This window comes from Amborella trichopoda, chromosome 3 (genome assembly GCF_054954075.1).
Source record: "Amborella trichopoda isolate Santa Cruz 75 chromosome 3, AtrichopodaSantaCruz75HAP2 v2.0, whole genome shotgun sequence".
In the NCBI taxonomy this organism is placed as follows: Eukaryota; Viridiplantae; Streptophyta; class Magnoliopsida; order Amborellales; family Amborellaceae; genus Amborella; species Amborella trichopoda.
Window position 1 is genome coordinate 41,004,604 of NC_142338.1, and position 17,452 is coordinate 41,022,055.

A 17,452-nucleotide genomic window follows, 5' to 3' on the forward strand; every position below is an offset into this window, starting at 1 on the left:
TGGTGAACTGCCACAATGGACTAGCGATATGGCTATAAATGAAGATATACTAGGTCTCCAACCTCAAATTTACACTCGGAACGTCTGCTTGCTGCTTCATACGGTTTCGAGCACCTTCCAAATTCTGTTGTAGAAGTCGAAGAACAGCCTCTTGAGATAACAAATTGCTATCCACAACATCAACATTAGTAGCTCTTGTGCCATATGGTATCATTACCAGAGGTGGCTGACTATAAACCATCTCATTTGGAGACATACAGGTGGACGTGTGAGTTGCGATGTTGTACCACCACTCTGCCAACGGAAACCACTTAGCCCAATGTATACGTTTGTCCCCAATGACATATTGTAGATGTGTCTCGAGACAACGATTAACAACTTCTGTCTAGCCGTCAGTTTGTGGATGATAAGACGAGCTCAAATGTAGTTGTGTCCCTTGCTGTCGAAGACTAATGAAGACAAGATCACGATCATTGATGATTGACCTTAGCATCCTATGCAACTTTAAAATGTTGTCTAGAAAGGCTTGGGCTACCGTTATAGTTAAATACAGGTGAGACAACGAGATGACGTGGGTATATTTACTCAATCGGTCAACCACCACATAAATGACACTCTTCATAAAATAGACCAGCAACCCTTTTACAAAATCATTAGAGATTTCTATCCAAACTTGATCTAGAATTGGCGAGGGATGCAATGTACTAGAGGTAGCCATAGTGTATCACACTCATCAACAAAGTTGTTCACATCGTGCTACATTTCTAGCCAATAAAATGATCTTGCCACCCTTTTTTGTGTCTTACGCACTCCTGAATGTCCTCCTTCAATGCTTGAGTGAAACTCTTGTAAAAGTTGAAATTTCAAAATTGACTTAGATCCTAGCACAAGCCGTCCCTTGTAACGCATTCGCCCTAGGTCCAAGTGACACCCGGATGGCCAGTAGGATCACATGAAAATAGCTACAATAATACCCTGCATCTCCATGTTTTCAACCCAACTCTGCTTAACATTCTCGAACTAGAGATGATGGGGAGAAGATATAGCCAAAATGATAGCACTGTTGGAAACTTCTTTCTAGCGAGATTATGCATCAGCAACCATGTTTTCACTACCCTTCTGGTACAAAATTTCATAGTCATACCCCATGAGTTTCTTGAGCCATTTTTGTTGAGCTAAAGTGACTACTAATTGTTTCAACATGAATTTCTAGCTATGATGATCTGTATGGACCGTAAAATGGCAGCCCAATAAACATGGTATTTATCTGGTAACTGCATGTACAATTGCTCACATCTCTTTCTCGTAGGTAGAGAGGCCCAGGTTGCATCCAGAAAGAGCCTTGCTTGTAAAGGCTATGGGTCATCCCTCTTGCATTAGCACCCGTCCCAAACCAATGCTAGAAGCATCACACTCCACCACAAAGATTTTTGGAAAAATATGGTAATGCAAGGACTAGTGTGGTGGTCATAGCCACCTTAAATTCTTCAAAAGCTTGCTTATCCTCAAGAGACCACATAAATGAATTTTTTTTTTTAGTATCAATTAATGACATGCTGATTTTCTCTATACTCCTTCACAAATCTTCGATAATATTCATTTAAACAAGGTCTAGAGCGTCTTTGGTTTAAGCCACTGAGTCATGCTAGCAATCTTAGATGGATCAACTGCTACTCCACCAACTGAAATAATATGACCAAAATAATCAAGCTCGCGACACCCAAACAGGCACTTGGAGTGCTTTACGAATAGTTTGTGTTTCCATAATGCATAAAGGGTTCACCTCTCATGTATTAAGTAGTCAAACCAGTAGGAGCTATAGATCAATATGTCATAAAAAATACTAGAATGAACTGGCGAAGATAGGGTTGAAGTACCTCATTCATATAAGCCTTTGGAAAGTGGATGGTGCATCTGTCAATCCAAACGGCATCACTAGAAACTCACAATGTCCTTCATGAGTGTGGAGGACGTCTTGTGCACATCGTCTGCACCCAGATTTGTTGGTAGCCGGACCTAAGATCTAACTTGCAGAAAAAACGAGCTCTATGTAGCTCGTCTAAGAGCTCATCCACCACTAGAATTGGATATCTATCTTTGATGGTGAGTCGGTTCAAGGCACGGTAGTAAACACATATGCGCCAGGAACCATCATTCTTTCAATTTGGTAAGACTAGTGAGGAGTATGTCCTTGTATAAGGTCGAATAATACCAACTTCAAGTATTTTACACACAAGCATTTCTATTTCATTATTCTGCACATACGATTACTGGTAAGGCCGCACATTTGCAGGTTGGCTCCTTGAAAGCAGGGGAATCCGATGGTCATGGGTCTGTTTTGGTGGTAGCCCCATAGGTTCCGCAAAGATATCTTCATATTCAAACAAGAGCGTCTCCATTTCTTGATCACCAGCCCCTTCATATTTAGCTGCAGTCAGACAAAAGCTGAGCCAACGCTCCTTTTCCACTTTTACTAATGAGCTTACCCATGCGAGATGGATCAATAAAGCATATTGCACCCTTCTAAGCCTTGCGTAAGACGTATTTTATTTCATCAAGGGTAAACTCCATTCACATTCATGAGAAGTCCCATAGTATGAGGCCCAACGTAATCAGCCACTGTACTCCCACGACCAAATCATATCCGCCAAGTGGCAATAGGCGCACATTAGCCGGGAAAGTGGTGCCCAGCAGCACCCAATTGAGATCCTTGCAGATTGCGTTGCTAATCAATTTGCCACCATCAGCTAAAAATACATCCAAGGGTGTGTTGGCTTACATTAGATAACTGATCCTCTTAGCATTGGAGCCGGGTCAAGATATCAGCGTGCTCTTCGTGTAGTCGTTCCAAGCCAATAGCTTGTGTGACATTTGTATGTCAAAACATCTGCACTCTTGGCTGAAGGTCCTCCCTATGTCTGCTGATAAAACAGTTGACATAGAATTCATTGGGAAGTCTCATTGTCCTGTTTGCAAATTGCTCCAATTGTTCCTAGTAGGCACTAACAGTGGAGGTTTGTTTTACCTTGCAAAGGACACCAACAAACTTTTGTGCGCAGATCCCTGACGAACTCTGCTCATGGTACCAGCCCGGTGGCCTTTTTAACCAGTGGTACCACTACAGTGCCTTTCTTTCAAGTTGGATGGGGGCCAGAGCCACTTTCTGGCCTTTTGGGGTATTGTTATATTCAAAAAATTGCTCGACCCTATCTACCCACCCCAAGGGTTCCTCTCCATCAAATCTTGGAAAATCGACTTTTGTATACCTTGTTGGGGATGTTCTTGCAGCCGTTATCATTCACGGTGGTGTAGCCGCATTCAAGTCCCCCATTTCATATTGATGATTGACTAGAGAAGCCAACAATGCATCATATTTGAGTTCAATGGTAGCCACCATGCCGAATTTCCTGGAGAGCCTCACCATGCTTCTCCTAGTGTCATGTTGTATAGTTCCATCTGCCATGATTTCTTACCGTAGGTTCAAGGTTTGCTTTGATACCAAATGATAAGGATCAAGCAGTTAAATTCCCTCTTCGAGGAGGGTAACCTCAATTTCCAGCAAGAAAGAGGAGAGTAGTTTTTATTGACTGATTTTGCAATCTGGGTACAACTTTTTTGTTCTCCCTCTACAGTTATCAAATCTTCTTGAAAATTAGTTAGCAACTTTTAAGGAAACTATCCTAACAAATAGCTCTACTACAACTACAACTTACTATTTGAGTTAATTCAAAATAAGAAATTGACTCCTACTATTTAGGCCATGATTCTTATTCAAACTTACCCAAACAAGACCTAACATTTTTGGAAAAGAAAATTCAATAGAACTTAAGATTGAAAATTTAGAAAAACAAAAAATGTCAGATCAACGTCTTGAGCTCAAAATATGAGTTTTTATCTCTCCATAAAATACATTTTAATGCAAAAAAATAATTTAGAGCTATTGTAGATCAACAAGAAGTAAACTAAATGACAAGCTTGAGAAGTTCAGGTGAAAAAAATGAGGAAAAACATAAGACTGTCCAAGTTTAGTACCGTTCCTACTTGTTCCCATTCGTATATGGGAAATGTGCCAATCCAGTCCAGTTTTTTCGAGGACATATACTGGGCTCCTACAGGAGTATTCTACGCCTTTGGTCAAAACCCTAATTGAGGTCGATTGTTTTAATGAACCATTCAAGAATGGATGAAATTTCTATAAAGCCCTCATCTCAAATCCACATGTGGAAAGTACTTTTAGTAAACAGAGCAAACATAAATCTCCAAAATGGCTCTAAAATAAATTTTCAACACCCTCTAAAATAAATTTTCAACCGATAATAAAATTTAAAATTTTAAAAATAACAGAAAAATTATGGATCTATGAACACTTATTTTTAAAGCAAAATATACAATCATATAATTTGTTACATTATACACTATTTATAGAACTCGAAATCTAAATTTGTTTTCACACCTATAATGTTCAATTGGAGATGATCGATGTAAAGGTTTTTCCGATGCTTGAATTGCAGTTTTCAATTAGTTATTGAGGCTGCAGCCCTATCAAACCATTTTCCTATAACAATTATTAGATGGCTACTTCTAAAATAAAAAAATTGAACTTTTTAAGTTCTGTATCTGCCCTGAGTCTCTATTCAATCTTGAGGCCTATTTTCCTTTATTACATAGAGAATTAATTTTCAATTTTTTTTGCTAAAATTATTCCATTGTGGTAAAAAAAATTTACAACTCTCTTTGAAATCTTGTGCTGAAATCATTTCATAGGTAGTAAAATTGCATCCCAAATTTCAGATCTAAAAAATATGGGAAATTATCAGAAATATATCTGACAAATTAAAAAAAAAAAACCTTTAATTTTCATAAACCTCATGCATACCCTTTTTCCTCAGTTTTGACATTTAAACTACTTCGAGTTATCATGCCATATAAAATATGATAGTCATTACGGTTAATGCTAAAGTTTACGGTAATACTAGTGTGAAGGCCATTTTGATTAAAAAAATACCAAGAAGGTGTATAAAGTTTATAAAAGTTGAAGGTTTATTTTCAATTACAAAAAATAAAAGTATATTTATGTTAATTTCCCAAGAAATATCTCTAGCATGAATTTTGCTAGAGGAAATTGAAAGTCCACTCCACTGAGGGTAGCAAACATTTCAGCATTTTTCAAACCCAATATGTATAATCCTCCTAATTGCAGTTTGATCCACATTTACCAGGAAAATCAACACGGCCTTGAATTGTAATCAACCAAAAACGACAATTATAACCAAACTAAGTGGAAAATCAGATCTCAGGCTTGTGAGGGGTAGAAGTTGGGGAACTTCCTCAATATCGACGAAAGGTTTATGAGTTTGTTTATGAGTTTGAACTAAATCAACAGGAAAAATAATATGACCACAAATTTCACCATGTCTAGCAATCAAATCAACAAATATTTTTGTGAGTTCACAAGAGTTGATAATCTTAAGACCAAAAAACTGGAAAAGATCTCCATATCCTCCCTAATTCCTACTTTCTCTATGCGCTAAAGAAGCCAAAATCAAGTACAAATACACTTGCACCGCAAACTCTCACAAAGACAGAGAGAGGGGTTTGCTCAAAGCTCGCCGCCGCCTTGGGCCTGCTTCATCTTGCCCGCAACTTCATCAGTTGCCTGAGAAACCTTCTCCTTGGCAGCTTCATACTGCACCTTAGCTTGATGAGTCATGGTGTCCTTAGCGCTTCCATAGGCCTCATCAGCTTTATGCTTCGCTTCCTCGACACGATGGCTTGCCGAATTCATGGCTTCATCTTTCCCATCCTTAATCTTGTCGCTCATATCCCCTGCCTTCTCCTTTGCAGCTCCAGTTGCTTGCGCTGCCTTGTCTGAAGCATACTCTCCAGCTCCTACACCAAATCACCAATAGACCACTCCATTTTCACTCTCGGTGTTTACTTTTTACCAAGGGAAAATCATTCATAAACAAACCCCCATTTTAAGAGGAAATTCTTAAACAAACCCCCATGTTTCCTTTTGGTTTTGCCAAATTTTTTTTTCTAGTTAAGGTTTCCTTCCCCTGCCATTTTAAAGTGAGGTTTCTAGTCACACACAAAAAAAACTTAATAACAAATGAAAAAGTATATCATAAGACCATTTTTCTAGTAAAAGGTGATACAATTAATCTCAACTTTTAGATATGACATGGGGTGGTTGCATTTATTCCATTGACCATGCACAAAATTCAAAAGAAATTCTCTTGACTCATGTGATACTCACTCTATTAAATGTCACCTTAAATGGTTATAAACAATTGTGACCTCTAATAAGGTATAATAAATAAATAAAAAAGTTTATATAGAGCCGAGGCTCTAAACCATCAAATTAGAGACTACTTCAAAATTTTCACTAAAAGAGGTTGTTTGATGCCCAAATGTCTTCAAATTGATCATCTCAACATCTAGATGCATGGACACGAGAAAAAAATGGATTTCAAGTTTTCAAAATGGTGTATTTTGTAACGTATTTTTGGAACGCCAATTTTCAAGATTTCAAGTTTTCATAGATCTATCAATCTACACTATTTTTTAAGCTTTAAACTGTATAAATAAAGATGAAAATATATTTTAAAGCTATCACAAAAATTTCAAGTATTGAAACCACATTTCTTGATACCATTTGAAGGTAGCCTCTAATTTGATTGTTTAGAGCCTAGGTTCTGTACAAACCGCACCCATAAATAAATGAACTCATTGAATACAATCCCATAACCTCATATTTGTGATCCTTATATCTATGTTTCATTTTGCATTTAATTAAGGGAATGCTTTCCATGTGAGCCCACTCACAAATATAGTATATGTGATCCTTGATCTTAAACATCAGATCTGAGTCAATGGCAAAAATGGCTTAAGGGAAGTGATAAAAATGTTAAAAAATATTTTTTAAGACAAAAAATTACCAAAATATCCCTGAATCTGAAAAGCATTTTGATCATTTATTTCGAAGAGAAATATTTTATTTTTTATTTTTTTATTTTTGCTAAGTGCATCACAGGAAAGAGAAGGAGATGGGACTGGTAAAAAAGGGGCATCAAGGCCCTAAAACATTCTTGTTTTAAAAGAATTCTAAACACTATAGAACCCAAAATGAGTGCCAATAACGTTAGACTACGTGGCAAGAGCAACAAATTATCAAGTAAACAAAAGAACAGAGAGGTCGGTTAGATTTCGTAGCCAGACAGTTGGAATCACGAATGCTTCACATTATGGATCCCAAACTGTTTTGATCCTAAACCATTATTCTGCATCATGTAATTCTTTCATTCAATTCATCTAAATTTCATTAAAAGGAAAAAAAACAAAGGAAAAAGGAAAAGAAAATTAATAAAAAAATTACCATTAGTCCTCACACTAATTTATGGAAAATCTTACTGTACTTCCCCACCGATATATTTTTTCTATTTTTTTACAAATCTCATCTCCCGGCCATTTGATCTGTATGGATGGCAGCCATAACGCCACAAGTACTTGTGACAATGTTACAAGTACTGCATGATCTAGAACTGTCGTCCTAGAGTATTTTATTTTTAATTTTTTATTAATCATATAAATATGATAGAGCGTACCTAAAAAAATATTAAAAAATATTTTCAAAAATAAAATGATAAAAATACCCCTTTAAACTTTCTACAAAAATTTTCATCATTTTAGTTTCTGAAAATATTTTTTTAATATTCTTTGCGAGTGCAAGTTTGAGAAAGTGAACCCTCCATATGTGGTGTCAAAATATTTGTAAAAACAATTAAAATAAAAATAGTGTATAAGTGATTGGGACCATCTTGGCCGTGCATTATGGCTGGGAGACAAGGGGATGTATAAAAAATATATATGGGTGGGAAAGTATAGTAAATTTTCCTTAAATTATTAGTTTATGTTTTGCTTCTTATAAAATCATCCATTGCTCAAATTGAGGTCACAAATCCTAGGACCTGATTGTATGCAAGAATAACATGATTGTATACAAGCATGCGTATATGGTACACCATGGAATCATCAATCAACAAATATAATAAACGAACCCTGTAATTTAAGTAATGGCACAGAAGGTGGGCAGTAGGTTATGGTTTTTTACCAGATGCAATATCGGACATCTTATCCTTGCTCATCTGTGCAGCACCAGCCATTATTTCCTTCGCTTGCTTTGCAAATTCCGCAGCTCCGCCTCCGGCTTCGTCTGCAATATTTTGGGCCTTCAACTTTGTCTCAGGTTTCATACCAAATCCCCTGAAACCTCCATCCCAAGCCAAAACCATCACAAAACCACTCTAAATTTATGTGTGTGAAAGATGTATTTCCTTCTATTTCCTTGTTAACTTAAAATCTCACTGATATTGTATCAAGATGTACATTAAGTGCTATATACAATTTGGAAAAAGGAATTAAAAAAGAAAAGAACCATACACTTTGGCACACATCTATAAGGAAAAAGGTCTAGTAACCTGCAAAAACCATGCATTTAGAAAAGCGATCCTACACTTAGGCTTTAGAGAGAGAGACTGACTCTGAGAATTTGTCTTTGGCCCATTGAGCCCAGGACTCAGCCATTTCCTCCATGTTATCATCGGTTTCATGGCCTGCTACCTCGGCTCTACATATCACAGTGCACCAAATTATGAACATGAAGACCACCAAGAACCTCAAAGAAACCATTCTCCCTCTTTCTTTTCTCTTTCAACCCGATCCAAGAGTTATTACAAGTTCAGAAAGCTTTTGTTGGGTGCGAAATGGATGGAGGGATTCAAAAGGCTTAGAAGCGCGTATTATAGAGGGAACGGTTGCGAACAAAACGAGTCTTATTTTGTGAAGTAGTGGGTACAAAGTCTTTGCCTCGTTTACAGGACAAGTGTCTAGCTTTGCTTAGATTTTTGCCACGAATATTGAGTGAGACCAACGGAGGAAGACTAGGGGCGGTTTGATTACCTCAAAATCTATTTCACGAAAACGGAAATATAAGATTTAGTATACTTTAATCGTAAAAAAAATAGAAATAAGTTAGAGAAGATTTTCCAAAATACGTGAAATTCATTTGTGGTGCCAATCTTTTTCACTTATAAGTGGTTGCACTGTATATCCATTTCTACACCTTCCCACGCACATCTATTTTTACTTCCTTTTAACCAAATACAAAATTTCAACTGTATATCCATTTCTACGCCATCCCGGGCACATCTATTTTTACTTCCTTTTATCTCAATTTGGTTGAATTTTTACTTCTTTTTATCTCAATTTGGTTGTAGCCCTCATTTGAATTTGATTGTAGCCCTCATTTGAAGTTAAGTCTTTTTTTAAAAAAAAAATAATTTTTTGATAAATTATATTTTATAATAATTTTTTGATAAATTATATTTGATAAGTTATTAGATTACTAAATCTTAAAAAAAAAAAAAAAATAAATAAAAAATAAAAATTGAGATTAAAGTTTAGATAGAGATGAAAAAAATGATAAATTACTTACAATATATTAGCTATATATTTTTTTTCCATATTGGCTTCCTCCAATATCTCAATTTAATTTTTAAAATACTTTACCATTTCACAATAAATTTTTTTAAAATACATTATCATTTACTATTTAAACTACAAATTACTGATATTTAAAAGTTGTGACTAAAATAGTTCACTCAATGTTGATGACCAATATTAATTTAAGTTATTATTCTTTGAGGCATGACAATGCCATCTATACATATGCATTTCAATATTAAAGAGGAATGTCTACAAAGAAAGTATTTATTTTTGTGAATAGAGGTCACAATCGTTCTCAATATTAAATAAGAATGTCTACAAGGAAACCATTTATTTTTGTGAATGGAGGTGAATCATGAAGTGAATTTTTTTAAAAAAAATTTTGTATTTGTTCAATGACATTAAATACAACAACCCATTTTAAAATTTAAAGGATAAGAATGATTATACGTACAAAGATAAATGGTCTCTTTGTAGACAATTCCATATTAAATCGTTATGTCCAATAAGAGCAATGTAAGAGCAAATTTAAGGTACAATATAGACAAGTCCATATTGAACCATATGGAGTAAGATCAATGTATTTCTTAGGTTGCATCTAAAATACTACCCTAACAGTAACAATCAATTTGCATGTAAGGTATTACGCTAGTAATATATTTCAGATACAATATATTTCCAGCTATCTAAACAATCCCTATGGGGTAGCAATTGAGTGGGTGGCCGGCCCGCCCTGCCCTAAAAAGTTAGGGCGTGAGCCATAAATGTGGTAAGGAGCCGGGCCTACGCTAGGCCAAGACAAACCCAGTTCAGTTTGGCCTGCCCCACCTTTATTTTTTTTTAGAGTGATTAATGTATGGATCCAAAAATTTTACTTAAAATACGAAATACTCCGTTTATAGGCAAAATTACAAGGAGGGTCGGTCAACCCGCATTTTTATTATTTTTTTAAAAAATTGACCCTTGGTCCGAGGATGCTATCCTTGAACTGCATTTTAATTTATTTTTTTTTAGTTTTATCTTTAGTAGGGAAGTGCCCCAAGCTCTAAGGGCAATGCCCATGCGGTCCGAGGCTTGAATCCTTGGACTACCCTTTGGTTCTTGAGTAGTTCGAGGTCCCCATCTTCGGATTGCTCTTTTTTTCTTATTTTTTAAGAAAGAAATAATCTGAGGTCGCCATCCTCGTACCGCACTATAGGTCTTATTTTTCAAGAAAAACAAGGTCTGAAGATGAGAACCTTGGACTGCTCTCTAGATTGAGCACAACTCAGTTTTAGGGCGGTTTGAGGTCCCCATCATCGGACCGCCACTCTTTATTTTTAATTTTTGAGATAAACAGCAGTATGAGGATGGAGACCTCGGATTGCTCAGCATCCGTCTTAAGATTCAAACCTTAGATCACTTGGGCATTGCCCCTAAAGCTGGGGACACTGCCCCTAAAGCTTGGGGCATTGGCCTACTAGTGAAAAAACTAAAAAAAAAATAATTAAGATGCAATTCGACATGCCATCCTCGGACTGACCGGAAATAACTTCCTCCTCCTTAACTCATTGCTTGTCTTGTTCTTTAACGTCCACCCCTTCAAGTCAGTGCCATGTATAGCGGACTCCTACACAATTGAGATGGCAAATCTGGATAATAATTTATAGAAGTGTTGGCACGCTCACGTGGCTTGCCCTACTGTGGCCTTCACTAGTTTTGTAAGAAGAATTATATGTTTTATTTAAGGTTGTCAATTTATAAAATTTTTTTAACATAATTAATTATTTTATAAAGCTTTTTTTTTTCCAACTTTCATATAGATGAGCATCCTTAATATCAGAGAAGTAGTTTTCTTGACACCTTTTGGAGAAAAAGGAGGGAGAAAAAGGAGAGTTGACCTATCTTTTTCCTGTAAATATGAGAAGAGAGAGAGGAAGATACAACAAAAACACATTGACACGCGGAGGTTCATCTTCTTCCTATAAATATGGGAAGTGATAGAGAGGAAGATACTATAAAAACCCACAGCAAAGAAAATACAGAGCATAGGTTTTTTTCTCTCTAAAAAAAATAGGTTCCTAATCTAAAATTCGAGTTCTTTTTTTCTCCCTAAAAACAAAAAAGGTTTCTAATTCAAAATTCGAGCTCTGAGATCACCAACCTCACAGCACATCTTTTTTTATCTCGGGTTTGATGTTCATCTACGCTCCATCAATTTTTACTAATATTGATATCAGAGCGATTTAGGTTTCATCTTCCCTATTATTCGGAATATTTTTTAGTGGTGGAACTTATGTGATTTTCCGTCACTCTCTATACGCATCGTGTTTGGCACGATCTTTGCTCTTTTTTTTTTTTTTTGGAAATCGTGGGTTCGTACCATTTACATATTCTCTCCATGAAACATTGCGTTTTGCGGGTGAGCCTGCACTTTGGTGTAAATTGTTTTTAAAAACCCAATTCTCATATTAAACAGCGGGCCCCACCCATTCGAAGGGGTTTCACCACAAGCAATTGTTTTTCCTTTTTTCGTTGAAAAGTCAAAACAGTTTTCTCTAGGTGAATCCAATAGTTGTTTTCTTTTGTGCGTTTAAAAGTCAAAGAAAGGTAGAGTTTCTTTAGGCGAAAGAAATAGTGTCCTTAGGTCAAAGTTTAGAGAGAGAAAATAACATTAGAGAGAGAAACGGGTGGGGAAAGATGATATTTTTTTCCTCCATTTTTTTTTATAAGCAAAGGTTGGTCCACTCTCTCTCGCATTTCTTTTTTTAAAACGTTGGGAAACACCACATAACAGAGTCACATATTGTTTAAGGGCAAGCTTTCAATCCCACATTCTGAATGAAGGGTTAAAATTGTTGCGATCACAATGTCATGTATCTATACTATTTTATTTGTAATATTTTTTCTATAAATTATTTTGACACCAAATTTGGACATTCAATCTTTTATTAAACTCGCACCAGCAAAAAATATAAAAAAATATTTCTAATAAAATAAAATGACCAAAATCCTTGAAAGTTTCAAGAGGTATTTAGGTCATTATATTTTATCAAAAATTTATTTTTAATATTTTTATTGGTGGGCCCCAATGAAAAGATGGAACTTACCAAATTTTATATTCATACAATTTGTATAAAATAAAATAAAAATAAAATAATTTAAGATGCGGATCTAAGATCAAACGGTCAGTGGCTCTCTTGATCAAAATTGGAAGGCTGGTTGGTAGGGGAAGCATAAATCTTCTATGCTATAGGGGAAGTATAGAAACCTTTCGCATTTTTAATGCCCTGGTAATAAAATAGAGTTTATTGATTTTCTATATTCCATGTGATTAGTAGATAGAATACTTTATCGTTTTTTCATATAGAGCACAAAAAAGACAAAATAAATAGGTTAATAAAGAAATATCTTATTCCAAAACTAAATAATGTGGAATTTTCATTCAATAAAAAAGAGAGAGCAATGAGTTATTCAATGTAGTCCACTTAGATATTTGTGGGCCTCTCAATATTAAAACTCATTGAGAGATGGCTTACTTCATCACTTTTATTGACAATTTTTATTTGATAATGTTTATCTAATTCACCATAAATCAGAAACCTTAGAAATATTTAAAATATATATAAAAATAAATAAAAACTAATTAGATAGGAACATCAAAGTTCTTAGATCTGATAGGGGAGGTCTATTCTATTTTTGTATCGTCCCTCTTTTATTTACAATGCAAAAAAGATTCAATTATTTCATCTTTTCCATATCATTCTCGTCTCTTTTATTTATGAGCGTCCTCAAATACTCAATTTGTCTCTTTCATTTATCAGCGTTGTCGAATACTCAATTCTTTTGGTTCTTCATAGATTCAATTGTTTCTTTCATATAATTCTCGTCTCTTTCATTTATTAGTGTCGTTGAATACTCAATTGCATTGTTGCTAATCATAAATTGAGCTTGACGTAGGTCCACATCACTCTTCGAAATAACCTTTGTTTTAACCAGAATTGTAATTGTGACGTCAAATACTTCCCCCATGAACTCAACTCTTTATCAAAAGAAAAGTAAAAAAAAAAAAAAATTCGTATAGAACTCTAATTCCTTGTATTATTTCATGGTAGACCTTCCTTTTGTTTTTCTTTCAAGCAGCATATGAAATCTTTCTTTTAAGTGGCATACGAAAACCTCCAAGAATTTTACTGTACCCTCTCATCTCTTATCTCTTTCTTTTATTGACTTTTGATTATAAAAATTAGCCTCAACAAATTTTTTTTTATATTATTTTATCCCAAAAACGTGTTTAAACCTCTTTTTTAACTCTATACTCTTTAAAAAAAAAATTGGGTTGAAATAGTATAAAATTTTTTGTTGAGGCTAATTTTTATGATCAAAATTCAATAAAAGATGGAAATAAGAGATGAAAGGTATGGTGAAATCTTTAGGAGTTTTCTTATTCCGTTGGAAAGAAAAACTGAATGAGGGTCTACTATGAAATAATATGAGAAATTCGGGTTTTATACGAAATTTTTCCAAAAAAAAATTGAAATAATTCATCTAGCAAAGGAAATTCATTAAAATATGCCCAAAAGATGGATAACTCATTAAATACTTGAACGCACATGCAATAATAGTTGTTCTAGATCAGTTTTGTTTTTTAAGGGATGGGTACCCAGACATGACAACAAGGTAGGAAATGCCATGCAACTTGATAGATGGAAATGAGATGATAGTTTTTTCATCTGTTTACGTCATGCAATTCAAGTTCATAATGAATAGGATGGAAAAACTAATGTGAAGCATGCATGGCATTTTTACTCATGCAAAATGACATCGACACACATAGATAATCCCTAATATCCTTATATATAAAGTGGGCATGTTTACTATAGTCTCCTGAGAGCATAGTTTACTTCTATACCGTCCGTCAAAAGAAATATTTTGGGAGGATTTTTATTATTGTAAGCATCTAAGTTTGACAATACCAAGAGCTTCACAAAACTGAACACGCAATATTGATGAAGGAGGTATGAGAGTTTCAAATTATTATTTTCTAGGTATTTCATTTGTTGCATAACAATTATCTATATTAACTTAAAAGGAGGACATGTGTCGCAAGAGTAAAAGGCTGCCCTATTGTTACACAGGACACAGGACATGTAACCTGCAAATAGAGAAATTTGGTATCATGTGAGGTATATTTTTACTTTTTAAGAAAGCAATCTTATCTTTTTAGGATAGAAAGAGATATTTCATTTATTAGATATTTTTGGATTGATAAGAGAAAATCTATGTAGTTTGAGAGATTTTAGGAGAGATTTAAAATTGATGAAAAAACTATAAATAATAGCAACCTCTCTCTCTCCCTATATATCCATTTTTTATGAATTAAATGTGTTTTTAGGATTGATATTTTATTATGGTTGTTAAGAATACCTTGATATTATTAGGTTTCATATTTTAGTTTTAATGAAAATCACTAGCATATAAGAAAATTATATTTTTAGTTTGAATTGTACAATTATTTTAAGTTCTTAATATAACTAACACAAAGATTATCCATAATTAGTTACAGTATAAAAATTTCTAATAATTACAATTGTGATGCACATTAATATGATTATGATTATGTTTATGGTGTAAATCATACATATTTATGTATTATATCTTTTGATGTGAAGCCACCAGTTTTTATCTACAACTATTATTGCATTAAAATATATTTATTAATATGGTAATTATAATATAAGTAATGATCCTATAAGACTATTTTTCACCCATGTGTGTAGGACTTCAAAAGATCACTATTAAAGTTGACACGAATTTCTAAAAAAATTACATATGGGTGTGAAAATTGACTTTTCTTGAAGAGGTGACATCTCCAAAATTTGAGATCCTACAAAAATTCATCTATAGGTTTCACCTGAAGGACTAAATAGTTGAAATGCTCCAAGGCGGATATAATCTCTTGTATTCAAGAAAAGATTGTCATGCCTTTAATCTTGTTTTATGGGAAGAATAAACCCACATGGTTCCTTCAATTTCCTAACATTCTTCCAATATTTCATTTTTATTCATCTCTTTCACCACCTAATTTTTGGCTGGCTTGAAAGGTACTCCCCAACCAGCCATTATCCATATAAGAAAACTGAGGAAGCGTTGCAAACTACAAAAAAAACTCTCTACAACTAGCATATGTTGCTTTTTCTATAGAAAAATCATTTCATTAGGAAAAGGGTTGGGGTCGTAGTGGTAGCATCCCCACATCCAGTTACCACATCGTAGTATCTATTTCAACGCTGACATCCCCAATGAACACCTTCAAAATGCTACTCCCTAATCTATTGAAAAAATGGGTAGGGACCTGTCTACCCACTGAATTATCCAAAAAAAAACAAAAAAAAAAAAGTTCACTTCCTTCGAATACAATATAGAATCCACTTAAAACAATTTGTTAAAAACTTTTACAAAAGTTTAAATGTTAAACATGGGCCCTCGAGATATGTTAAGAGAAATATCTCCATCCAAAATCAAGGGTTTTGGAGTATCAAGCAACATTGAATTATTAGGCTAATGATGGAAGAAGAGTTGTTCAACACCTAGTCTAAAACAAGATGAAAATGGGTGGAACTTTAAACTAGGGTACCCCAGACATGTCCTTCAAGTTTCTACCCATTCAGACATTGTTTGGTTCCACTTTCAAGGCAAAAAGTCTAGGGTACCTATTTCCACATAAGGTCATATTGTCCTACAGCTAGTACATTGAAAAGGGGTTCAATTACAAATGAAGCATCATACGATCTCAGATGGTGGCGAAACTTGGTAGCACACTGATCTAAGTTGTTCCAAGACCACTTTCAAAATTTCTGAACCATTTGGGCATTCATTTGACCCACTGTCGCAGAGAGATTAAGATCATTATCATGACCAACGTTTAAAGCATTATTAACACCGACAGTCGGATAACATGGCTATAAATACCACACAAACTGCAGTGAACCGCGAGCCTTGCTTCACTGAAACCCATGGTGGATTGAGTTGAAATTTGGAAGAAATATTTTTCATTCACCCCTTTACAAGATTAATAATCAAATATTCTAAGCCATCCAATCTAGACGATCAGTGCTTAACTTGTTATATCCCAACCGTCCATTTAGATTGGACAACCAAAAATTGTTGTTACATATGTTCTATATCTGGGTGGTGCTTTAGGTTAATCTTTCCCATCAAATGATAGATGTTATAAGTTAGCTGATACACTAATACTTTCAATAGATAAATGGAGATTCAACGATTTAAGAGAAAGATATCAAAAGAAATAGAGCTTCAACTGTAAATCAAATAAATTCTCTGAGAAATTTTAATTTTCAAAAGAGACATTATCAATATAAACTTATGATCATAGTTTCCTATGGCATGTAGAGCAAAATGGCTAATAAAATTCGGGAAAGTATTTTGCATGGTCATAGCTTTATAAATCCACAACAACTCAAATATTATAAGAAATTACAATTCTACCACCACAAAGTTTGGAAATCGATCATTTTTTATTCTCTTTCATTTTTGCAAATCTTGACCTCGACAATTATGAATCTAAAAATAAAATGGACTTCAAACATTTAAGCTTGTCTCTCCCGCAATACATATTTCAGATCGTCCATTTTAAGTATTCATAAATCTGCCAATATGTACCATTTTGGAGCATCAATTCTATGATTCACAAACAATTGACAAAGATTTCTCGTGTCGGGAATGAATATTCCAATAGGGTTTTGAGGTACAGCTTTACCAATTAGTGTGAAGTTATGGCCCTTCCAAATCTCTCCCATAAAATTGAAGTTTTGGATCCAAATTCTTATAAGGAGCTTAGGGCATTTAGTTGAGGCTAGGTGATGTGCAAGATTTGTTCTTTTGCCGCTTGATTTCACTTTTTTTTGTTCCTTTATTTTTTTGAAAGATTTATGGAGTGACTCAT

General features: G+C 34.5%; 1 protein-coding gene across 1 annotated transcript; it reads right to left on the reverse strand.

Moving 5' to 3' along the window:
• Positions 1-5,394: 5,394 nt before the first annotated feature.
• Positions 5,395-8,862, reverse strand: LOC18422559 (uncharacterized). The gene is made up of 3 exons (XM_006878514.4): positions 8,543-8,862; positions 8,114-8,265; positions 5,395-5,889 (listed from the first exon to the last, which is right to left on the reverse strand). Exons 1-3 carry the CDS (start codon positions 8,689-8,691, stop codon positions 5,600-5,602), a joined length of 591 nt encoding a protein of 196 aa, XP_006878576.2. The 5' UTR covers positions 8,692-8,862; the 3' UTR covers positions 5,395-5,599.
• Between the last annotated feature and the right edge of the window lie 8,590 nt (positions 8,863-17,452).

Bases quoted from the DNA above. Each gene is read 5' to 3' on its own strand.
- LOC18422559 (XM_006878514.4), bottom strand. From the start codon at position 8,691: ATGGTTTCTTTGAGGTTCTTGGTGGTCTTCATGTTCATAATTTGGTGC. The intron at 8,266-8,542 runs GTCAGTCTCTCT...TGGAGGTTTCAG, and splicing joins GCCAAAGACAAATTCTCAGA to GGGATTTGGTATGAAACCTG. The intron at 5,890-8,113 runs GTAAAAAACCAT...GATTTGGTGTAG, and splicing joins GATGTCCGATATTGCATCTG to GAGCTGGAGAGTATGCTTCA.